This window comes from Hemitrygon akajei, chromosome 15, assembly GCF_048418815.1.
Source record: "Hemitrygon akajei chromosome 15, sHemAka1.3, whole genome shotgun sequence".
NCBI lineage: Eukaryota > Metazoa > Chordata > Chondrichthyes > Myliobatiformes > Dasyatidae > Hemitrygon > Hemitrygon akajei.
Genome location: NC_133138.1, coordinates 74,308,836 through 74,335,170, shown reverse-complemented (window position 1 = coordinate 74,335,170; position 26,335 = coordinate 74,308,836). Strand labels below are relative to the sequence as shown.

Sequence of the window (26,335 nt, the reverse complement as noted above, 5' to 3'; positions counted from 1 at the left end):
CCAAGCAAATCTTTTATCTGGAGGGATAAACAGTTGTCCCGAGTTTTTCATCTTTGGAAGTAACAAAAGCTTTAAAGATATCAAAATAGGAAAGGAGAGTGATGTCATGATGCCAGATGTGACAGTTTCAAACACCAGGTGTTGACTTGACAAAGGCGTCTGTGAGAAATGTTATCGACTTGCACTGGGAATGCTACTGAAATATCCAGATAATACCAAAATAGAACAGCTAATATTTACACACTGCTGGAAGTTTGGCACCAGGCTTAACTCTGGAATTATGTGCAAGTTGATAAATTTTTGATTTTTAATATTGAATGGCAGTATTTATAGAAATAAGCTCAATACCCAGGCAAGCAAAGGGATTTGGGTGCAGCACAGTACAAGACAGATTTTCAGAGTGATGAGGAAAATAGATTCTCATTCCATTTTATGTTTCTCCTCAGGACAATAACGGACATCTTGGAGGGCCCATCCATGAGGTTGTATGAGAAGAGCTCAGAAAGGAGAAAATGCAGTAATCACTATGATGCTTTTGTTATAGACCTCCCAACAGCCAGCAGGAGGAAGGGAACAGATATGCGGGTAGATCACAAAATGATGCAAAAACAACAGGGTTATTGCAGTGGGTGATTTTAACTTCCCCGATATTGTTTCCCATATTGCCTGGGACAGATGGAGTAGAATTTCTTAGGTGTCTCTAAGGAAAACAGTATACTGAGAATCCAACTTGTGCTGGGCCATACTAAACGTATTGGAGAATTAATCTGGAGAACAAAGGTTCAGTGAGGGGTCATTTTTGAAACAGTATACCATTATTGGTATACTAGGCCTCATATGGAGCCAGTGATCATTAATGGAGAATGTGTGGAGCAGGTTAAGACCTACAAGTATCTGGGAGTACAGTTAGACGAGAAGCTAGACTGGACTGCCAACACAGATGCCTTGTGCAGGAAGGCACAGAGTCGACTGTACTTCCTTAGAAGGTTGGCGTCATTCAATGTCTGTAGTGAGATGCTGAAGATGTTCTATAGGTCAGTTGTGGAGAGCGCCCTCTTCTTTGTGGTGGCGTGTTGGGGAGGAAGCATTAAGAAGAGGGACGCCTCATGTCTTAATAAGCTGGTAAGGAAGGCGGGCTCTGTTGTGGGCAAAGTACTGGAGAGTTTAACATCGGTAGCTGAGCGAAGGGCGCTGAGTAGGCTACGGTCAATTATGGAAAACTCTGAACATCCTCTACATAGCACCATCCAGAGACAGAGAAGCAGTTTCAGCGACAGGTTACTATCGATGCAATGCTCCTCAGACAGGATGAAGAGGTCAATACTCCCCAATGCCATTAGGCTTTACAATTCAACCGCCAGGACTTAAGAACTTTTTAAAAGCTATTATTAATGCTTTTTGAGATAGTGATTTAGATGCATATCATATTTTTTTACTGAGTTAAGTATTTCTCATTAAGTATGTAATTAGTTTTGCTACAACAAGTGTATGGGACATTGGAAAAAAGTTGAATTTCCCCATGGGGATGAATAAAGTATCTATCTATCTATCTATCTATCTATCTATCTATCTATCTATCTATCTATTCATTAATTTTTGAGATAGTTATGGATGAGGATAAGACAGGTCCTCTGTTGAAAGTTAAAAGTGAGGGAAGGCTAATTATGAGAGTATGAAGCAGGAACTGGACAATATGGAACACAGAAAATTCAGCACAGTACAGGCTGCGATGTTGTGCCAACCTTTTACCATCTAACCCTTCCCTCCTACACAACCCTCCAATTTTTCGATCATCCATGTGACTTTCTAAGAGTTTCTAAGATGTCCCTAATGTACCTGCCTCTACCACCATCCCTGGCAGGGTATTCCACACACTGAGCTCTCTGTAAAAAACTTACCTCTGACATCCCCCCCAGTACATTATTCCAATCACCTTAAAATTATGCTCCCTCATATTAGCTATTTCCACCCTGAGTAAAAATCTCTGACTATCTACTTGATCTATGCCTCTGATCATCTTGCTCACCTCCATCAAGTCACCTCTTAACCTCCTTCACTCCAAAGAGAAAAGTTCACTCAACTAATCCTCATAGGACTTGTCCTCTACACCTCCCTAAAGCTTCCACACTCTTCCTATAATAAGGTAACCAGAACCAAACACAATATTCCAGTGTGATCTAACCAGGGTTTTGTAGAGTTACAACATTACCTCCCGGCTCTTGAACATAAACCCCTGATTAAAGAAGACCAACACAGCATACACCTTCATAACCACCCTAACAACTTGCAGAGATACTTTGAGGGATCTATGGGAGTGGACAGATTGGAAAGTGGTTGTTTGAGTATAAATCCACATGATATGTGTAAGAATTTTAAAAGCTGGTTGATTAAAGTCCAGGATGAGCATGTTCCTGCGAGGCTGAAACATAAAGCCGACAAGGTTTGGAAACCTTGGATGAAAATGTAAGGTTTAGGAAATTGAAATTAGACAATGCCCTTGATGAATGTAAAGAACTTAAACAAGAAATAGAGGGCTAACAACAGGCCAGAAAATGATCTTGACAAGTTGCATCAAGGAGAACCACAAGGCATTTTATACGTATATTAGGAATAAGAAGGTAGATCAGGAAAGGGTAGGTCCACTCAAGGATAAAGGAGTGGATTTATGAATGGAAATCAGTATTCATCAAGGAGAAGGAGATGGGTGACAGTGAGATTAGGGAGAGTTTTGCTGATATTCTAGGACATATCAACATTAAAAAGAAGGTGGTATTGGGTGTCTAGGAAAATATTAAAGTGGATAAGTCCCCTTTGTCTGATAGAATCTATTTCAGGCTACTGAGGCAAGCAAGGGAGGAGACTGCTGGCACCTTGACAAAGATACAGTATGTGTATCTCTTTAGCCACAGGCGAGGTACCATCAACTGGAGAATAGCCAATGTTGTTCCTTCATTTAAGAAAGATAATAGGCACAAACTAGAAAATTATAGGTTAGAGAGCCTTGCATCAGTGGCAGGGAAATTATTGGAGAAGTTTCCCTCGGAAGGATTTGTCTGCATTGGAAAAACCTGGACTTGTTAGAGAAAGTCAGCTGTGCTTTGTGCAGGGAGATCCTGCTTCTCAAATCTGATTGAGTTCTTCTGAGGAAAGTGACAAACAGGGTCAGTAGAGGCTGTCTGCACGGATTTTGGTAAAGCATTGGACAAGGTCCTTCATGGTAAATAAAAGTGATTATGTAGATGATGGAAATCTTGAGCAACACACACAAAATGCTGGAGGAACTTAGCAAGACGGGCAAAATCTATGGAAGGAAATAAATAGGCAATACTTTGGGCTGATGTTCTTCATCAGCACTTTCCGTGCTATCCGTGACTTGTGTCATCTATAAATTTGCTAATCATAAGACCTACTTTTCATCCGAATCACGTATTTGGGCTGTGTTGTTCATTGACACAAATGATAAAATTCATTCTGTGTTTCAATGTGTACGTGTGACGAATTAGGCAAATCTTTATAATTACAATATCTGGATATGTTATTGACTGCAGCTCGCAGGCCTCCACCAAATCCATTAACAGCTGAGTGTTAAAAGGTTCGGCTCAAAATTTGTTTGCTTACTCCAGCATTGTGACGGACTCCCCAAACGGATTTTATCTAAAATCCGCACACGGGAGTTTGACATTGAGTGCGCAAGTGCTCAGAGATTGCTGGGCTTGCAACCGTTGTGCCACCTACATTGTGTCTGTATGTGGACAGTCTTGAACACTGGAACTGACTTTACTTGGAGAGTAGGTTTTCCTCAATGTAGATTCTGAACTTCATTACCCACTTCACCAAACTTTTTAATCAGTTCTTATTTTCAAACTTTTCTTTATGATGTTTTTGAATCTCTCCCCAGCATCTTCCTTCAATTTTGGCCTTGGTTCACTCTGATCCTCTTCCCAACTCTTCTCCAGTTCTCCCCGCCTCCATTCAGTGTGACTCGCACTCCATAGTAGGACAACTCCGAGGAAAAGTATTAATGCATGATAGATTGTTCTACTCCCCAATCCAGGCAGTGACATTAGAATATCAAGATATCGTGCCCCCAATTACTGAGAGACCCAAGCACCTCATTGGTTCACCAAAAACAAACGAAGCTGTAGCATTTCCAGCCCCGGGAGTTTGCTCTGCACCTATCTGTCGTAATCCTCCATTTCGGAACATTTGGAATCTGGTACAAGTGCCATGGCAATTGAATCACATTCACTAATTAAATATGCATTATATTTCTTGATATTTTCCCAATAGCTCAGTGGTACAGCCGGCACATGGTGCTTTTGGGATGAAAACCATGCCACTTTGTGGCAAAGTAGTTGGCAAACTCTATTTCCCTCCAAAGAACATTTGTGTGATAAAGAAATAAGATGAAAGTGAAATTAGATAATATTACAAGTAATTGAAGATGCACATGTATATTTAATGGCCACTTTATTAGCTACACCTGTTGGTTAATGCAAATATCTAATCAGCCAATCATGTGGCGGCATCTCAACACATAAAAGCATGCAGACGTGGTCAAGAGGTTCAGTTGTCGTTCAGAACAAACATCAGAATGTGAAAGAAATGTGATCTAAGTGACTTTGACCATGAAATGATTGTTGGTGCCAGATGCGGTGGTTTGAATAGCCCAGGAATTGCTGACCTCCTGGGATTTTCATGCACAGAAGTCTCTAGAATTTACACAGAATGGTACAAAAAGAAACCCTTCCAGTGAGCGGCAGTTCTGTGGGCAAAAATACTTTGTTAATGAGAGAGGTCAGAGGAGAATGGCCAGACTGGTTCAAGCTGATAGGAAGGAAACAATAACTCAAATAACCACATGTTACCACGGTGGTGTGTAGAAGAGCAGCCCTGAACGCACAACACATCATTCCTTGACGTGCGTAAGACCGTGACCACAAACATACAGAAATATACTCACCTCTACCTGATCAAATGGCCACTGACTGTATGTACTAACCACCATGGAAATTTCCCATCGATTCAGTGTTCTAGTATTATTTGCCGGTAAGTGGAATCTGCAGTAAAGCAAAGTCGAAAATGGTGGAGCTGGAATTTGCAACACATTGCCCCAGAATCAGGAATTGGTCAATGCACAATACTGAACAATATTGAGACTTTGTTTTATAAAATGTAACAAAGTAGCACTGCTTCTATCCAAACATATTAGTGATGTAAAATTTAAATATAATTTACTCCTTCATTGAGTAAATTATCACTTAACGCTATCTGTTGACACATTGCAAGCTACAGATAGCTCACAAACATCCTGCTTGAGACTCACTAAATATGGTGCATTGTTTAGGCAAGCAGCAGGAATTTTGTCTGTGAGATTTCCAGTATTATTAAAACTTCTCAACACCTGGTGCAATGTTGAAGCTTAGTTTTATCAGTTGTGCAACTCTGCTGCTGGGACACAATGCGAGTGCTTGAAATAGTTAGTAGGAAGCTAGATAGAGAAGGAGCTGGATTTTCTTTCTGTGGAATTAATTATCTGTTCCGGAAACATTTCAGCCCTATTTATCTCTGTCTATTCTTGCCACCCTTAATACCAGGCAGCATTGAAGTTCCCCTCTCTCCCCTCATTCCCCCACCCCCCCCCACACACACATCTCCCATTGCTCCCTCTTTGGCTCTTAACTCTTTATGCCCACTTTTGCCCCGTCAGTTCTTTGTCCACTTCCCTCATCCTCCCCCTTTTCCGTGGTTCTCTCCCCACTCTTTCTCTGCATCGACTTCCCACTCTCCCTTCTGACCCCCCACCTTTCCAATGTCATAATGCAGTCAGAATTTGCAGCTTAGTCCTCGTCCAGAGCCGTTGCATGCATTTCTGCAGCGCTGCAAGATCCTGAGAACAATTTACCTGTTATCTGTTCCCTGATCCTCCCCCTCCTTTCTTTATTGCCATTTTATTGGAAGTAAGAGCAGCAGTTTTTCTAAATTTCAGGTTTTCTGATGGCACAAAAGCTGGAACAAAGCCCCGTTCTAAAAATTACAGTACTTCCTGTCAGTACAGTGACTCCACTGGGAGATCAGCCACTCCTGCCTGTCTGATTCAGTACAATTTAGATGTTCAAGGACAGCTGGGAGTAGGCAACAGGGCACACTCTGCCAGCAATGCGCAAATCTAGAGAATAAATATTGTTTAAAGTCTGTCATAAAGCATGAAGTTTGGCAATATAGCTTCTCATAAAGTGATTGTATTTGCCAATACATTCCCTCTATTAAGCGACATTTGCTGAATTTACCGTGTGCATTTCGAGTGAGCGCATATTTGATTTATCTGCCATAGAGAGGAGGAACACATTCTTTTCAATGCTATGTAATACAGAGAGTGTATGTTCTACCCAGTCTAATCATGGGGACAGGAGCAGGGCTTAATTTTCATTAATTCCTCAGTACTGGAATTTTAAGTGGTCTGTTTTTTCTCTTCTAGTGTTGCCATCAAGTCATGTTCTGGAGTCCTGAATGCCCATGGCTGCAGTCCACACCTTATCTGTATCTAGTGATCGCAACAACCTGTATCCTTGTTCTCCAGTTAACAGCAAGTGCAAAATGGGAAGTGTGGGTAGCCTAATGGCTGAAAAACATGACCTCACAAGTGATAATATGAAGAGTCATCGAGGTGGGAACGCGTACAACCTCAGGCAGCCAGATGGGCTCTTTAAAAAAGGACTGACCCAGAGAGACCTGTTGAACTATCTTAACAGCACCAAAAAAGGAGCAAAAACGGACAAAAGGATTGCGTCCGGATGTTCTTCCATGGAACGCTGCCGAAAAGACGGACAGAATGAGATTTATGGAAAGGACGTTGACCTAAAAAAGAATTCACTTCCTGTTGGAGGGAAATTTGAAAAGGTACTTTAAACCTCAGTCAGAAACACCTGACTAGAACAAGTCTGATACAGTAGAATGAGTTGCCTATTACTGTTAATTCACCCTGTTTAAGGGTGAATTAAACAATCTAATAATTATTTAATGTACTTTATTCTCATATTTCTGAATATTTAATATTTCTCTTAATACATTTTGAATCTGTATAAACATGGATAGCTGCAGCACCCACCATTCACCACTGGTGGTGGTGCTATACTCACTTATTTGATTCTTGTCTATCCAGTTGAAGCCAGAAGTTCTTCCAAGGAACACTGGCGTTTTCCCAAATCCAGGCCTCATTTTATTTTGTCATCCATAAGCAGCCGCTTGGCAACATCACTCAAAAGCGTGGCATCAGTATCTCCACAGATTCTTGTAGCGCCGTTGCAAGTGGATTGTGGCACAGTGTGTATCAGATGCAATGCTGCACCAGAATCCTTTTGCAAACCATGGTGTTTTTGTGTGTGTGTGGCAGAACACTTAAAGATGTCAAGTTTTCAAGCTCACACAACAAAGTGAGTGTTCCGGTTGATCACTGCTACAAAGTAGTTCAAAGTAAATTTATTATCAAAGTTCATATTGTATAAGTCACCACATACAAACCTAAGATTCATTTTCCTGCGGGCATACTCAACAAATCTATAGAACAGTAACTATAACAGGATCAATGAAAGATCAGCCAGAGCGTAGAAGGTAAGAAACTGTGCAAATTAAATTATAAGTAAATAGCAATTAATTTTGAGAACTTGAGATAATGAGATAAAGAGTCCTTAAAGTGAGATCATTGGTTGTGGGAACATTTCAATGGACGAGCAAGTGAGAGTAGCTACACGTGGTCACAGGATATCCACACCAAGCCACGAGAGGACACAGTTCTGATGCTTACAGATGACGCCACCTCTGTCTCTCTCTCTCTCTGAGCTTCTCCACAGCATCTCTCGGCAATCTCTATCTTGACAAGCTCTTGTTTGATCATTGGCAATGGACCAGCTGAAATTTACTTCAACCTGAAACGTTACTTATTTTTTCTCTTTCCGTAAGAGTATTTACAGCATTTTCTACGTATTTCAGAAACAGCTTCTTTATTACCTCATGGCTGTCTCAGTATTCTTTTTCTTTTAAGATAAAAAAGAAGCTTTCGTCAGAGTCTGAGCAGAGTGGCTGTGAGGAATGTAAATGTCACCAGGATGCAATTGCCAGATAGTCTGACAATATAAGCGGGGAGAAGAGATTTCTGCAAAGCTGTTTAAATGCATGAACTTCAATTGAAGTGTTTGTTCATTGGTACCTAATTGGATTTTTGCAACTAAGTGTGTAGACCTCAAACTTAAAAATTACTAGCTTTGCCTGAGTTTATATTAGCATTTATCTCTATACTTAACATTCAAACAGATTATCTTTTGATAATTATGGCATTCTTTAAGATCATAGATTGTAAAGAAAATGATTATAACACTACAACCAACTAGATGTACCAGTGTTAATCATGTTAACCTACTGTCCGGGATGGGAGTCCCTCTAATAAGTTAAGTGAGCCTAGCTTAATCTGCCATCCATCACAGGTTTGCTCATGTCAGTCCTCTATCAGGAGGTGATAGTTTCACAAGTACAAAAAAACAGGGCTGTGCAATATCTAGATATTAAAAAACATCTGGAAAGCAGAAAATGCTAGAACTAAGCTTTGCTTTTCAGTTGATGATGTAGATGCTACAAAAATTTGGAGAATGAACAATTTCTTATGGGTTACGAATGGGTCTACAAGCATAATCCATTTAGCAGAGAACAAGTACAAACTTTATTTTAATGTATATCAATTGATCTTCAATTTTACATCCTCCCATCTACTCCCCGTCACCAAACCGTCCCCACCTCATTGTCTTTTCCACAGTCACGATTCCGACCCTCTGCATTCATGCCGGTGGTGCCAAAGAACTTCAGTTCCATGCAGAATCTTTATCCGCAACAGACCGAGGAGCTGAGCGACAGTACAGCCAGCCTCAACGTCTTCAGCAAGATGGACAATTCACCCATGAGGAATGGAGGTGAAAAGAAGGATTACTTCAGGACAGTCAGTCAAGAGGAGGACCTGTCTGACTCTGGGCGGAATTCCATGACCAGCCTCCCTCCCTGCGGAACAGGCCTGAAGCACCACATAGGGCAGATAAGTGCCTCCATGGGGCAAATTAACCACATTGGCTCAAACTGCATTGATGGGGGACCCAAGGAGGCTTCTAACTCTGACAGCGGCCGTTTCTCCTGCAAGAGCATGGCAGTCCTGAGCCGGCTGGACCCCCAGGGCAACATGTCCCCTTCCTGCGAGCTGTCACGATCGATGGAGGACGTTGTCAGGGAGCTGGAAGACCGGCTTCACGAGAAGGAGGTGGAGCTGAAACACGTGAGAAGGAACCTGGATGAGAGCGAGGATGCCATTGCCCAGGTGTTCGAGGATAAGCAAAGGCTCTGGGAGAAGGAGATGGAAGAACTGAAGCGAATCTACGCCAACAAGCTGCGCCAAGTAACCCAGCAAGCCCAGCACGCCCAGCGGACTCTCCAGCTGCAGGTCTTCAAGATCAAGCAGGAGAAGAGGAAACTGCAGGAGGATTTTGACAAGTTGCTGCTGGAATGTGAGCAGCTCAAAAGCCAGTGTACGTCTTATCGACAGGAGCAAGATGACTTAACCCCAAAGCTGGAGGAGACCAAATGGGAGGTATGATTATTTATGCATTAAATTATGTATTGCCATTGGTTAATTAGCATTTCACAAACAAAAGAACATGGAACCCCAAAGTAATCAGCAACATCTTCCTTTTTACTGATTTAGGTTTCTGTACTAACACTGTTACATTGTCCCATGTTGTTTTCCACTAAAACATCGAGGAAGCTGTACCTATCGTTAAAGCTGGCTTTAATTGTTTGTTATTAAACCCTGCCCTTAAACGCTGCACAAGGCAAACTTGTCAGAAACCTGTTGCTACAGACGTTTGCGTGTTTGGTGCACCAATTGTACCCGGCGAGATTTTTGTCTGTGGGCTCTCATCTTTCTGCTTATGTCCAGACATCAAAGGATGTGCAGAATCTAGTCACCTGTGCAAAATTTTTATCTGCACATGGTTTATGCCCCACATGAGAAATCAACCTTTAACCTTGGGGTTGAGGCCTGCTTCAGCGATAGATAAAGAGGGCCCAGATTTACCTAGGCTGCTGGCAGAAAGTCTGAGCAGGGATTATCTTTCAAGCAAAATTTCCTGAAGAATTCTCCTTTGCAATGCCACCAGTCTGTGCTTGGTTACTGCTGATGCCCTGATCTCTTCTTTCCACACCTCAATTTCAGAGCAAGGATGCTGACAGCAACGCTGTTCTCCTGGAATTAAATCTTTGCAAGGCTCAGCTCTATTATATGGGAGGCGTTTGCTCCGTTAATCCCACTTTCATTCATCTAGTACACTGAATTTCATACTGGAATCAAAGGAGATGTCTAATTGTTCTGAAGTGAGTGCAGTTTCAACATATATTTTATAATTTCCTACCTCTTTCCAACCCAGTATTCACCAATGACTAGACCTGATTCTTTTCCTCTGCACTTAACTACTAAAATTTCAAATGATCCATCTTGGCCAAGAGTAAAGCCAACAATACAAGAGCCACACAGGAACAGCCCGTGCAGGTGTATTTATGACAACCATCAAGGCCCATCTATCCTCATCCATTTACCATCCTTAATCTGGGCCCTTCTATGTTTTAGTTGGAATACTTAAATACTGTGAGAGTCCTAACCTCCACCACTTCTCAGTATTTTCCAGATTCCAACCTTGGGGGTGAAAAAAAATCTTCCTCGGATCCCCTCTAAACCTCCCTGTACATTGTAACCTTAACCCCTCAATCTGACTGGATCTCTGGCAAAGGAAGGAAACCATTTCAGATTGATGTCTGCACTATTCAACAGCTGGGCAATTACAAACTTCTCTCTCAAAATTTAAAAAAAAAAGCTTTGAGCATTTGGATTAAAAAGTCTTGGGTGAAAACTGAAATGCTGGTTTTTGCTCATGCTGAGCAGCTTCTCGTCTCAGATGGCTGGAATGGTGTGCTTGAAATTTGTCTCGTTGCAGGTCCGTCAGAAGGCTGGTGAGATCGCCCTGCTAAAGCAGCAACTGCGGGACTCCCAGGCAGAGGTGGCGGAGAAACTGAGTGAGCTGTTCAGCTTGAAAGCGCTGCTCCAAGAAGTCCGAGTGGAGCTCTGTACCAAAGATGAACAGATGTTGCTGCTAAAGAATTCTCTGCAGGCCCAATCCAAGCAATTAGCTAAAAGCACAAACGCACTGCAGCAGGAGGACCACATCTTACTCCAAGAAGCCTGCCTGGAGAGAGATGGAGCACCTGAAGAAATGAAAGGCTTGTTGAACAAGGAGACCAATGATCTGAAGGCCAGAAGCTTTCATGGTGACACCACCCAAGGTCTTGTCCTCCAGATTGAGAGACTGAAAGCTGAACTGTTATTGGAACGAAGGCAGTGTGAAGCCCAAGCTGCCAATTTTGAAATTGAGAGAAGTACCTGGCAGGACGAAAAGGAAAAAGTCATCCAGTATCAGAAACAACTGCAGTCTAGCTATCTAGAGATGTACCAAAGAAACCAAGCCCTTGAACAAGAAATTCGGGTTATTGCAGCCAAAGTAGAATTAACGGACAATGATGTCAAACAGAACCTACCATGGATCGAAAGGATCGAATCCTCTGAGATATGATAAGCAATTAAATTTGCGCATCATTGATTGGAGATCAGGACACTGACATTTTAAAAGATATATATATATATAGTGTTGAATTCCTCAAGATGAACAGAACATGATAACAGGTTGTAGCAGCTGGAAGATATTACTGATTTGGATCTACAAATGGAAAGGATGAAACACAAGGATGCTTCCAGAACGTTCTAAAATGGAAAGTGGTGTATGTAGAGAACCTGAAATACTTAGTTCTTGATGGCTCAAATCTGAGAAGTGATTGACCTTTTCTCCATAATTGTAAGATGCTACAAAGAACTTCTGTGCACTCAACGAATGCAAACCTGACTTAAATCAAGCCAATTTAAGGTTTAAACTCAGTGCTTTAAAATGTGAAATAATCCCCTACGATGGTATTTTATTTACCTATATATTTTAGAATCACTGCAGAGAATGACACATTAATGCAATTCAGGTCCCTCTCTGTTTTAATAATTGTTAGAGCTTAGTTTAAATTTCACATTCTACAGAATTAAGCTCTACAATTTGTTTAGCAAATCTGCCAAGAAGTAATATTGATTTGGAATGATAGTTTTAGGAAAGTGAAAAGTAATACCAGATCTTGTCTAAGTTTAATTATTTTTGTAAGGATTTTCCCTTTTCCGAGATGGAGTGAATTTTATTGGCTGAATTTTATTTGGATTTTGTTTTATAACATTTTCTACACGAGGCATAGATACCATTTGTTTCATAATGCTTTTCCTTTGCCTTTTTATCACGCACTGTGTAGACAAACTCAAAGTTTCTATCTAACGAGGATCGTGATTGTACTGACAAGATCTGACTTGCTTTGCAGCATCCAGGAGGCCAATTGTTTTGCTTTTGTCCAGTGTTTTTTTTTGAAACAGGGAAGAAGATGACAATGTTGAAACCGATATTCAAAACTATAACCCAACCTGCTAGTACTTTTTGGAATTAGTATGCAGATATCTACAGCTGTCAGCAATGTCAGGACAGTGAGAGCAGTCATATGCAATCATGGCCAGGACAGACTTTGCCTCAGAAAAAAAAAAATGACCACCTGAAATGACACCACATTTTCTCCTCCAGGAATTGTAACTCGGTTAAATTTATAAATACATTCACAAATACATTTTTATTCTTTCATTGCAAGGTTGAATATTTTGAAATTGTATTGAGATTTACCATACAATTGCCATTTTTGATCATTACCCCTCACCACATATCTTAAAGTACTGTTCAGAGAATATGTCACAATACTATGAGAAATATCCCACAGACCAGCTAGCTAACTGGTTTCTTTTTGACTGCATACATTGACAAAGGAATGTTGACAAAAATGCCTAGAGAACTCCCTTCCATGTGAACAAGGCAATGCACTTTTCATTCATGTGTGAAATGGCTAAGTATTTCTCTACCAAAAGGCAGGACTTGCAACAGTACAGGACACTGGGGCTCTGCACTAATACATTGCGTCAGTTCTGTACAGAAATAATCCCTTAGCTTGTGTTTGTGACTTCTGTGGCTTCTTCCACAGCCTTCTTACTGAACAATGCTGATGGTGAAAATCTGAATCCCAATGAGCAGAGCTAATGTACAAATGGATTAGGAGCAGATGTAGGCTAACTGGTGACTCAAGCCAGCTCTGCATTCCAATAATATCATGGCTAATCAAGTTACAACTTCAATTCTACGTTCTTGCTTACCCCAGTTATTATAGAACATAGAATATTGCAGCACAGAACAAGTCACTCAGCCCATAGCATTTTAACCTACTCCAAGCCACCCCTCCCACACCAGCCCTCCATTTTTCTTTCACCTACGTGCCTTTCTAAGTGTTTCTTAAATGTCACTAATGAATTTGCCACTACCAACCCCCCCTCCCCCAGCAGTGCCTTCCACTTATCCCTGCTCATTGATCAAGTTTCTACCCACACCGTTCAAAGAATGTTCAACATTTGTCTTCCTCAAAGGAAGCAGGGTCCCAAGGATTAAAGGTCAACTGAGAGAGAAGAAAACCTTTTTTTTAAAAAAATGGATGACCCTTATTTTTAAATAACAAGCTCAATTTTTAAATTCTTTCCACATCTATTTCTTTCAATACCCTTCACTATAACAAATTAAAATGTCCAAGTAGTTTTGACTGCAAAGCTACAGCAGAATTAATGTCAGGTTTTTTTTAGCTTCCACAATCTTTTTTAAAGAATTGGAGAGTATTATCTGGCTGAACACAGGTTTGCCTCTGTGTATAATCTGTTGCACATTTACTCTCCACCCTCAGTTCAGGGCTGCTGGGATCACTACTTATAGCCGTACCCACCAGCATTTCATCTTAATGCTCTTTACAGGTTCCCATCTGTGCTTGAAAATTCCACTCACCTGTAACTGTTCACTTAACTTAACACCAAGACGTGATAGTGGATTCACTGTCTGCAAAGTTCTAACCTCAAAGCAGATTTTAAGCCCTATCCAATATAGGTTTCTATGGGCATCTTCACAATAAGGCAGTTGTACTGAATTCAAAGACTAGCTTCTTCCCTGTCTAGTCTCTTCAGCAGGGTTTAGCTGCCAATACAGCTATTTCAGTGGTAGGGTTCCCTTCCCTATCAAGGAGGAGGTACTTCCAGCTAACAAAGTAAAAATAAACTAAATAGTTTGTTTCATTTTTAATGATGCACATTTTAATTTAGACAAGCAGTTCTTAACATACATACATGTAACACTGATAGACAATTTCTAGTTCACGAAAGATTTCTAAATTACAAAAGACTTATAAACTCCAATTTCCAAACACAGGTACAATTCTTACAAGCTAAAAGAACGTACCAATGAGTTGCAGATGAATGAGTTGTCTGTTACAGAAACCAAATGTTGACAAATGAATTCTATCTGGCACTCCCTTTTTCTGTAATTCTCCTTGTCATTGGTAGCAATTCCAGATGCTTTCTAACATTTATACTGTTTTGCTACTAGTTGACATTATCTACAAGTGATGTTTTTCAGATACCTTTGCTAGGACAAAGTAATTCACACAGATGGTCTAAAAGCTTCTGGGGACAGAGATCCCAGAAAATTAATTCTGTGAGGACTGACTCTCTGAGTATGCAAATATCCCAACTAATATATGATCAACAATACATGTGACCACGTTTGATGTGCTAAATGACAAAATCAGTCTAGTCTGCAGTCTTCTCAAACTTAGTCACAATGATGTAAATAACTAATCCAGTGCTGTCTGGTTAGATGCAGGCTAATTAGCACAACCCTATTGTCTTACATTGATTAAACATGGACCTACAAGAACTAATTGTTCAGCTGTTTACAATAAGAAGCCGAGCAAGGAATGTTGGTTAGGAGTTTAACTTTGTCACAAACTCTAACCCTTTGGAAAACTTGCTAAAAAGCTCAGGTCAGCAATAGGCCTCTTGGGCCTTGGAAAGAAAATCATCTATCACAGATAGCAAAATCATCTTTCTTTACGTTTGTTCAGTAACTCTGTCTCTCTCCAGCTTTATCATGGGGTCATGATCCTTTCAGTCTGCTGAACTGACACCCATATCAAGCATCCATTTACACTGAAAATGGATTTATTGTGCATTTATTCTTTCCACATTCCTACTAAAGTCCTCAAGATTCTACCACTCACTTGACACACAGTTCTGGCCGGTTATCCTGCTTTAGGATGTAGGGTGAAACTAGAGCACCCTGAAGAAACCCATGTGGTCCCCAAGGAGAACATGTAAGCTGGACATGGACCACACCAGTGGTCAGGATTGAACATAGGTCTCTGCCACAGTATTCCTGTCTCCCTTGTTCACTCTAACATCATTTCTAGATGTAAGCAATACTGAAAGCCATCGTTACTTCTTCATGTAATTTAAGGGGCTTGAAAACTGAGTAACAGCAACTTCCAAAATCACCAAATCTTCTGAACACTCAAGTTTTAGATAATTTCCAAAGAAACTCGGGGCTCCCGTTCTTGCTGCTCAGATCACTTCTTTGCTGAGTGTGAACACAAACAAAACTGTTCCCCTTCAAGAAAGAGTTCCCACTTGAGAACAAAGTGATGATCTGTTGCATACATTGAAAGCAAAAAAAAAATGCATTTTCTGTTTAGTTTAGATTTCCAGTATCTGGATCTATTTTGTTATTTTCGTCTGTCCTGCTTTAATAGAATCCAGAGCTGAAAAAAACAGCCATATAACATGATTTAACTTTGCTTGAGTTCTTCCTGCCTCCCCACTATAACCAAAATGATGTTTCCTTTTAGATATAATATTTTAAATATAGAAGCGGTTGTGGAGCACTGGATGCTGCCTGTCCTGGGTGGCCTTTCTTGATTTTCCTTTTAATTTAAAAACAATTCAACACCAGTTAGCATTCTGCAAAATTGTTTTGAGTAACTAAAATCCTTCCACAGTCAATAACTGGGCCACACCAGTTTGGAGATGGATTATACAGAGTACAGAAGGGTGAGAGGGCCTAATTCAAGATTTCTTCTCCCATCTCTTTTCCCCTTCCTCAGCACCTGCACTGGCTGCAGGGTAGACTAGTGCTTAACAAAGGAACAATATTGACATCATGGCCTAGTGTAGTAGTGCTCTCTTTAGATTGATGATACACTGTGTCCACCTAGTGACAATGATCAGTACTGCAGCAACTCGCTCCTCTACTACCATCACCTATTTTTTTCATTGTAGCAGACTGTGCCAGTTATGTTGTTGCTATGAGCACCAGCGGCTATCTCAGTTCATTTAAAAATACTTCAGGTTGAATCTGCGTCTGTGGTAGTGAATTAAATATCTAGAAAATGTTAACCTGGCATCTTAACATTGTTTAGTAACTAAGACCAGATGCATTAAGCTTGCTATTTACCAATCATTTATGGTTCAAACTCTGGCTTGAACATTTCCAAATAAAACTTACATTAAAATGGGCTCTTGTTTTACCTTGGTTTGTCTGTTAATGATGTACATTAATGCACTCTAGTGTGCACCATAATTTATATTAAAAGTTAAGTTATATTTGGAAGGTAACTTACAAAAACATTAGAACCAAACCGATCATTGCATTATTCCAGGTGAAGTTGAGTTAAAAACTGTATGGAATTAACTTTAGTATTTAAACCAAGGCTGTAAATTTGCTTGTTACATTGAGAAATCTGTATCTTGTCTGCTTGTCATTGCTAAAAGAATTGTTTGAAATAGTTATAAACAGCTCTGGATTTTTACACAGTCCTCTCATTCCCAGATAATCACCACTGAAATTTACCCATAATCCCAAAGCATTTTTCTTTGATGGAGTGCTCAAAACAGAACTCATTTTCCAATCTTCACTCCAAACATTGTCTTACATACATTCAACACATTCATATTCTTAAGCCTTTAAATTCAGTGCCAAGCAACTAAAATTTCAAGCCCCCTCTCTATGGTGCTTCCCTACTTCTAAGTCAAATTTTGGTCTAAAGTCTCTTGATGGAGAAATTACATACTGATTTATGGTCTCTTTAATGTATGCAAAAATGGGATAGATCATACCAAAATGACCAGTAAAGCTTCTCAGAAAGTCCAATAATAAAAAAAGGAAATCAAATTTATTCAGTTCTCATTAATTACTGGTATATAACATACCCTGTTTGATTCAAATCCCAGAATATTTGAATAATTTTTCTGTTTCTAGAAATCTTTCCCTTGAGGGATCTCATTCTGCTTCTAGCACTTTTAATCAGTGTTACACGCTTTACTGGAGCAAATGAGTTTAAGTCCACTGTGTACTGACAGTACCTTCACCCACAGAGTGGCATAGTGGGAGTTTCATTTATGTTTATGACACTGAAACTAACTTCATTCATCAAAGGGACTCTGACTTTCATCAACATGCTGCACGCTCTGTTGCACTGCCCAAACTATTAATCTTGTGCCTTTCCCATTCAGTGCGTCTCTGCAATTGCTGTGGAGAAAATTCTTTGAAGTTGATTTTCTTTCCAGTTCCTCCATATCAAAACTTGATTTAGGTACTTGGATACAAGGAAGTTAATGAAAAGGAGTCCTTGGTGGCACCAGTGACTGTGGAATGGCGGCATTAAAGAATGTGGATATCCATGGGCAGTGGCTGTTTGTCCCATAGTTAGTGATGCCTGAACTGTGTGGATTTCATCGTGGTGACTCTGCCATTCATCATCCTGAAAAAATCCCTGCTCCCAGACAATTCAGGAAAACTCTTTGTGAGCAACTGCACTGTCAGTTTTTATTGAATTTAATTGGTTATAAATGAAATGCAAAAGTTTTGTACACGTGTTCAAACGAGCTCCTACTTACGTTAAAGGAGGATTAATGATCCTGATCAAAGGCCCTACATGCTCCTGTTGTATCCTTAGCAACTGAGTAAGTAATGAGATATAAACTGATGGCGGGGAGGAAAAGGAGGCATCCAATGGCAAGCAGAAGTTATTGAACCTGAAGCTTTGAGGCTGAGGTTTTGGAGTCCTTATAATGCCACTGATGTGTTTGAACATGAGGTGCTGGGAGTTCTAGGGAAGATATGAATCAAGTTTCCTAATAGATCTAAGCCCAAGGCTATAATGTCATGCTAAGCTCAGCGACACATCGTGGGTAGCTTGGGTAGTCCACTCTAGTCTCGCATTGCTGACCTCCAGTTTTACTGCCAGGACCATTGCCTGAATTCTGACCACAGGTTAGGATATGTTGTTCAGTGGGAGACTCGAGTTGGACATCGTGGGTGAGATACAGAAAAATCTGGAGCTGGGTAGTTAGCGTTTACTAACCAAGAACGAAGAATTCAGAAAATTCTGCAAGTCCGAAGGACCTGGATTGGTTTGCCTGGAGGGGGTTCCTCCAGAAATACATGTTGGGGAAGTGGACGCAATATGTGGAGCTTGTCAGTCACCCTGGCTGTGGAGGGAAATCTGCTGGGATGCCCTATGGAAGATCGCCCAAGGGAAGCTTTACACAATTGCAAAAGCTAGTAGCAGTTGGCTGTTTGAGGGTTTCATAGAATTACGGCAAAATGCCAAGGCGGAATGGCACAGATTAGAAACGGAAAACGAATGTCGGCATAAAGCAGAAGCCGAGAGATGTACAACAGGAAATTCTAGAATATCGGCAAAAAGCAGAAGGCGAGAGATGTATAACAGGAAATCCTAGAATGTCGATAAAAAGCAGAAACTGAGCGAGGTAGGTTAGAAGGAGGACACAAAAGGAGGCAGACGCCTTTAGAGAAAGGGTTACAGATTTACAGGGTTAGACAGGGGTAGACTTGTCACATCTGAACCAGTTTCAGTTGAAGTGTGAGAAATTACTTAAAGAAACAAGAGGAAGTGAAGAATGGAGAAAACAGCCCAATGATTTAAAGACGGTATGAATGTGATACAGAAATCAGCACAGGAAAGGGAGAGTAGCACTGGGATCATGCAAAGTGTTTAAAGCAGATTCAAAAGCTGCAGGGCCAACTTGCTGCACAACGAGGAATAACGTGCTTTAGGATCTGAAAGAGGGGAGGAAGGTGAATATGGAGATGTTGATTGGTATGATTTAGCAGATGAAGCTGCTAGATAGGGTTACAATAATTACGAAGCACCATTTCCTGAGGACCTCCCACTGCCACCCTACTAACCGGTGCTACCACCTGCACGATTGGCACCCCTGGTTACTCTCAGAGAGTGCGGAGCCGGGGCAGGAAATCAGAATCAGATTATAACATACACCACACCAGTCGGGGTACAGCAGCACAGAGATATTGATAAGGACATTGAGACGTGTGTTCGGAGACCATCGATAGCTTTTCCAAGCAGCTAGTCATCGGAGAGTAATACATGGCCTAGATGATAGCAAAGAAAGGAAATTGATTGTAATGTGTTTACATCCACATATGCACTTAGCTTTGCCAGATATGCGACGACATGGCGGGGAACGAGTGAGGAATTAAAGGCTGCAGTATTGACTGTTATGGGTATTAACAGAGGAGACCCAGTAGACGGGCTAGCCAAATGTTACCAGAGGAGAGGTGAACATCCCACTGCATTTGTGTCCTGTTTATGTTCTAAGAGGTGTATGGAACAGGATTAGATCGGAACCATTTAGGACCAGAGGCCTCAAATAGATGACACTGGTATCTCAGTATACCGATGGAAATGTTTGATCTTTCTGAACTTACACATACTGAGCCATGGGTACTGAGGAAAATGAGTAAAGCCTCCAAAAATGAGAGACAAGACCAACTAAGCCCTGTCATGGGAAGGTGATGCCTATTAAAAGTCAGGTAACTGCCTGGAGAAATGAGGGTAGGGCCCACCCTGGGCTTCTCCCTGCCGTGCTATCAAAGGGCAAGGTAGGGCGGAGGAAATGGAACAGTACCAGGAAGAGGGAGAGCTGACGTTGGAGTAATTATATGCTTAACTGTACTCAAGAGGGATGCATTAAGAAAGAATGTCCAAACCTGAGATGAGAAAGAGCAGAGCAAGACTGTTTGCCCTTGGAAGGGCCAGAAAGACTGAGCCCTCAAAATAACTTGGTGGAGACACCACCATCCAAGGGATTGTACCCTGAGCTTCAGTGATAGTGCCAGGCCTCACTAACATGGGGGTGTGTCACAAGGTGGGATGGAACCAAAAGACTTCTACGAGTGGTAGTGTAGGAGGACACTGGAGGATCCCAAACCACTGTAAATTTAATAACTTAAATTTGGAGGTACAAGGTAAAATTATCCAAAGTGGATTCACAGGGCATTCACAAGTGGGATGTGAGTGTACCATTGGAAGTAAGGATGGAGACATAGCTTTGAAACGTTCAATAGTGTTGGTTGAATTACCCATGGACCAGGAATATATAATGGGGAGTATATAATATATAATAGTATATAATATAATGGGAATATATAATATAGCCAAAGCGGGGCTTCGTTTTAATCCAGTCAATTGTATGATTTGGCAGATGCCAATTGACAAGAATGACATACACCACATGCAGATCCCAGCAGGAGAATATCAGGACAGAATATGCACAATGAGTGAAATGTAGATAAAACCGGAGGAGATAAGCAATGATCAGAAGGTTCTGCAAATTATTGCACAGAACTCAGGTCATTTGCAAGGCACAAGTATATCTGTGCGGAAAGATAGTTGGCAGTGTGTCCATAGAAGGTTCAGACCCCAAACCACAGAAGCAATATGAGTTTCCCAAAAGAAGCAGAGGAAGATGTAGGTAAAGTAATACAGAGTTTGGTACAACAGGAAGTCAGTAGCCTCCTCTAATAACTCACCCATATGGCCAGTCAGGAAACCAGATGGTAGTTGGAGAATGAAAATAAACTATTGAGAACTGAGTAAAGTAACCCCATTAACAGCCCAGCTGTAGCAACTAACCCGGAGACTGTGGTCAAACAGAATGAAAAAGCACAATGGTTCATAAGTTTAGACATAAATAATGGATTTTAGTCTATCCCATAGAAAGTGAGTGTCAATACAAGTTTGCATTCACTTTTCAGGGACAACAGTATACATGGATTGCCCTACCACAGGCGTTCCTTAACTCTTCATCTATATTTTACCTGTGCTTGGGGAAGAACAGTTTTCAAAGGCTCAGTGCTTGGTGCAACACATAGGTGATCTTCTTCTGCAGACTAAAACCAAGCAGGAACATTATCAAATACGAGGAAATCTGCAGCTGCTGGAAATTCAAGCAACACACACAAAAAATGCTGATGGAACACAACAGGCCAGGCAGCATCTATAAGGAGAAGCCCTGTCGACAGTGCTTCTCCTTATAGATGCTGCCTGGCCTGCTGTGTTCCAGGAACATTATCCACTATTGGTAGAACTGCTGCAATTATTATTTGCATTGGGGCTAAAAGTAAACCCAAAAAAGGCACAGGTGACGAAACAAGAAGTGAGTTATTTGGGAATGATCTTGACACTGGGAAAAAGGGAAATTGACAAGCAAAGAGTAGAAGCGGTTAAGAAAGAAACCACCTATTCCCCAAGACCTAAAAGGTCTGTGATCCTTTCTGGGGTTGGTAGGATACTGTAGGGATCACATGATGGATTTTCCACTAAGGCAACTCCTTTAATGGAATTACTGAAAAAGAATGTGGCATGGGAACGGAAATCAGAACACACCCAAGCCATCACAGACCTGAAGTAAGCATTGGCCACCATGCCTGCTTTAAAAACCCCAAATCCACATGAGCCATTCTCATTGGAGGTGGCTGCAGCTGATACCACCCTATTACAGGAGATGCATGGGAAGTTAAGACCAGTAGTGTAGACATCGCACATGCTCTCAGCAGTAAAACGGGTATACTGGATGTGAAAAACACTCGTTAGTGGTTTTCTGGATGGTACAACATTTTGCCTACATAGTGGGACTCAATCCACTTATAATACTGACAGAATACAACTCCATACAATTATTGTTAGATGGAAAGATTAAAGATAGCTCAGTAAGCCAAAACAGAATTGCTAGATGGTCAATTGGGAAAATCAGGTTGGTAATGGATCTCAAGAGAGTGGATTTGTTGAAAGAGATGGCTTTTTAGAGCAGTTTGTCATTGAGACTTCTAGGAGATCCGCTGTACTGGATTGGGTGTTATGTAATGAACTGGAGGCGATTAGGGAGCTTAAGGTAAAAGAACTCTTAGGAATCAGTGATCACAATATAATTGAGTTCAACTTGAAATTTGATAGGGTCTGATGTAGCAGTATTTCAGTGGAGTAAGGGAAATTACAGAGGGATGAGAGAGGAGTTGGCCAAAGTAAATTGGAAGGAGCTGCTGGCAGGGATGTCAGCAGAGCAGCAATGGCATGCATTTCTGGGGAAAATGAGGAAGGTGTAGAACGTGTGTATTCCAAAAATAAAGAAATACTCAAATGGTAAAATAGTACAACAGTGGCTGACAAGGGAATTCAAAGTTACTGTTAAAGGAAAAGAGAGGGCATACAACAAAGCAAAAATTCGTGGGAAGATAGAGGATTGGGGAAGTTTTTAAAAACCTACAGAGAGCTACTAATAAAATCATTAGAAGGGAAAAGATGAAATATGAAAGCAAACTAGCAAATAATATCAAAGTGGATAGTAAAAGTTTTTTCAAGTATGATAAAAATAAAAGAGAAATGAGAGTGGATATAGGACTGTTAGAAAATGAGGCAGGAGAAATAATAACGGGGGACAAAGAGATGGTTGATGAACTAAATGAGTATTTTGCATCAGTTTTCACTGTGGAAGACACTAGCAGTGTGCCTGATGTTGTAGTGTGTAAAGGATCAGAAGTGAGTGCAATTACTGTTACAAGAGAGAAAGTACTCAAAAAGCTGAACGACCTCAAGGTACTTACTGTAAGTCACCCAAACCAGAGGAACTGCACCCTAGGGTTCTTAAAGAGTTAGCATTAAAGATTGTGCTGGCATTAGAAATGATCTTTCAAAAATCATTGGACTCTGGCATGGTGCCAGAGGACTGGAAAATTGCAAATGTCACTCCACTCTTTAAGAAAGGAAAAAGCAGCAGAAGGGAAATTACAGACCAGTTAGCCTGACCTCAGTGGTTGGGAAGATGTTGGAGTCAATTGTTAGGATGAGGTGACAGACGGGATAGGACAAAGTCAGCATGGTTTCCTTCAGGGAAAATTCTGCCTGATGAACCTGTTGGAATTCTTTAAGGAGATTACAAGTCTATACTCACTGGAATTCAGAAGGATGAGTGGGGATCTCATTGAAACTTTTCGAATGTTGAAAGGCCTAGACAGAGTAGATGTGGAAAGGATGTTTCCCACAGTGGGAGAGCCTAGGACAACAGGGCACAGCCTCGGGATAGAGGGGTGCCCCTTCAAAACAGATGGGGAGAAATTTCTTTAGCCAAAGGGTGGTGAATCTGTGGAATTTGTTGCCACATGCAGCTGTTGAGGCCAAGTCATTGGGTGTATTTAAGGCCGAGCTTAATAGGTTCTTGATTGGACTTGGCATCAAAGGTTACAGGGAGAAGGCTGGGAACTGGGGTTGAGGAGGAGATAGAAAAAAAGGATCAGCCATAATTGAATGGCGGAGCAGACTCGATGGGCCAGATGGCCTAATCCTGCTCCTATGTCTTATGGTCTTATGGATTTTAGTAACTAGCAAATGACTTTAGTTAATTTTAGATGTAAAAATACAGAATGGAAATTGTTTCAGAATTTTCTTTTTTAATTGCTTAAGATGTTTCCAAAATTCATGAGTTCATAGACAAGTTGAAATAGCTACAAATAACTTTAGCAAAGGTTGCAGCATGCAAAAACATTTTGGCTTTGATGCTGAAGATTTGTTTCAGGACCAGCCAATCGATTCCAGTTAGGTTGCAGCCCAGGTATACAACCCAACAGTGCAGCTATGCCTTGTTTATTAAAAAGAACAAGGCAAAATAACTTACTGGGTCATTGTCTACTCCCAATCATCAATTAAGTTAATAGTACTGTTGACTGCACTGTCTAAAGGCATTTACTAGCAACCGGCTCTCTGATGCTCAGAACCACTTGTCTCTGTACTCCAGCATAGTTTGCCTATGGAATTCCGGAATTCTGGAGTTTGAGAGACAAGACATCAGTGACCACCCTCAAAATCAAACCAGCGTTCAATTGGATGTGTCCTCAGAGAGGCATAGTAAAATTCTCCACTGAGTTGCACTAAAGAGACGATTGTGCTTCTAGAGTTAAATTACCTCAGCCCAGGATATTGTTGTAGCAATTTCTCAGGGCAGTGCCACAGGCCCATCCATCTTCAACTCCTTCAAAATGACTTAACCCTCTAAAAACACAGAAGATTGGATATTAATTGATTGTTGTGTAATATTAAATTCCATTCACCTTAGGTAAAGGGACAGTCCATGCTGTCTTACAGTGAAACCTACACAGCGCTGGGCATGGGGTGATAAATGATAGGTAACATTCACATCACGCAAGGACCAAACAATAACCATTTCCATCACAGACTTTTGACATTCAATGGCAATGGCATTGTCTAGCAGCATCTTAATGCTATATCAATTACAAAACTAAGTGACCAGGCACCTCCCGATTTCCTGAAGCATTTTCCCCATCTCAAGGCACGTCAGGAATGTGGTGTAATATTCCAACAGTAGTGAAGAAGTTCAACCCAATTCCTCCATACATACATCCACACCATGGTTGTGATCATATAGTGCTCATAAAATGTATGCAGGTTACTCACCAAGGGCATGGAGTCACAATCCTCTCCCATGTTGCTCATCATTCTGTTTTGGAAATAGTATGTTGCTGATCGCTGGGTCAGCCTACCCAACAGCACCACAGAGATATCACCACCAGAAGATGATTAGTTTCATCGGTGAATGCTTATTAACTGAACTTCGGGAGACCATTGCGCAGCTCTAGAAATGTTTCATTAGGCCACAATTGGAGCATGGTGTGCAATTCTGGTATTCTAGGCAATATGGGGAAGCCTTTAGAAATGGATCAAAGAGGTTCACCAGGATGTTGTTTGGATTAAAGAGTATTAGCTATAAGGAGAGTTTGGATAAACTTCCTATGTTTTTTCTGGAACATTGGAGGCTGAGGGGATATCTGATAGGAGGTTATAAAATTATGAGAAGCATAGATAAAGTCTTACAGGCTAGAAATGTCAAATACCAGTCTGGTAATCATCTTCTGATGACAAAGAGGGATATGGATCATGTCATGATCAGAATTGCCGGGTTTAATATCACAAGCATATGTCATGAAATGTGCTCAAGCAGATGGGATTAATTTAATTTGGGTCATGGTCAAGACAGCCAATCATGGGCTTAAGGGTCTGTGCCTGTGCCGAACACTTCTATGTTCTGTGTACTATAGGGCCTCCAGTGTTCCAAGCTCACCAACAGCTTCTCAGTAAATTATTAACGAACATCAGTGAGTTGATGATGCCTAAAAATTGAATATTGTTTGTGATTCTGGGCCAATTTCCCTGTTCTCATGACTTTTTGGCAGGAGACCTTGTACCTGTGTGCACAGTGCTATGTTTAAAATACCTGAAAGGCAGCAAATACTACAGCAATATACCAGTACAATAGTACTCTTTGGATACCGAAGTGAGATCTCTGCCTATATTTTGATTCTCAAAATTCAAGAGTGAGTCTTTATACATACACAGAGGTGAAAGTGCACAAATGGACGTTAGGATTATTCTACTGTATCCAGCATCTTAAAAAGGTAAATGCCGTTAAATAACTATATAGAATAGTTTAAGTACGACGTCCGTTCTTTTCTCCTCCAGTTTAAAGCATCGAAGCCTAATATGAACAACAACACACACAAAATGCTGGTGGAACACAGCAGGCTAGGCAGCATCTATAGGAAGAAGTACTGTTGACGTTTCAGGCTGAGACCCTTCGTCAGGACCTGACGAATGGAATCTGATGGGTTTTAGATGCCAAGGGGTCACGTGTAAAAATGTCCATCGAGCACTGAAGAGACAACGGTGCATTGCTAGAAATGTTGGCAGGTGGTATCCTCGCTTAGATCTGATAGACAAGGCAGCATTTAGCAAGTGAAGTGTCTCCACGTGGACACGGGTGATCAGCTGCTTCAAAGGCCGCAGATTCTTCAGGAAAAAAAACAGGAAGAACAGATACCATCATCACACGCACACAGGATGACAGACTTGTCTTTGATAAGAGGTG

At 41.0% G+C, this 26,335-nt stretch overlaps 1 protein-coding gene across 10 annotated transcripts in view; it reads left to right on the top strand.

Moving 5' to 3' along the window:
• Positions 1-26,335, top strand: part of n4bp3 (NEDD4 binding protein 3) — a 193,050-nt gene that overhangs the window by 128,865 nt on the left and 37,850 nt on the right. For 8 of the 10 annotated variants that reach the window (XM_073067774.1, XM_073067771.1, XM_073067778.1 and 5 more), the window contains 3 exons: positions 6,479-6,900; positions 8,807-9,625; positions 11,025-16,593. In XM_073067774.1, coding sequence (XP_072923875.1) covers positions 6,511-6,900; positions 8,807-9,625; positions 11,025-11,657 — 1,842 coding nt within the window. In that variant the 5' untranslated portion in view covers positions 6,479-6,510 and the 3' untranslated portion in view covers positions 11,658-16,593. Of the gene's footprint in view, positions 1-446; positions 483-6,478; positions 6,901-8,806; positions 9,626-11,024; positions 16,594-26,335 lie in introns of those variants that run through there. The other 2 variants (XM_073067772.1, XM_073067781.1) reach the window with 2 other exon arrangements.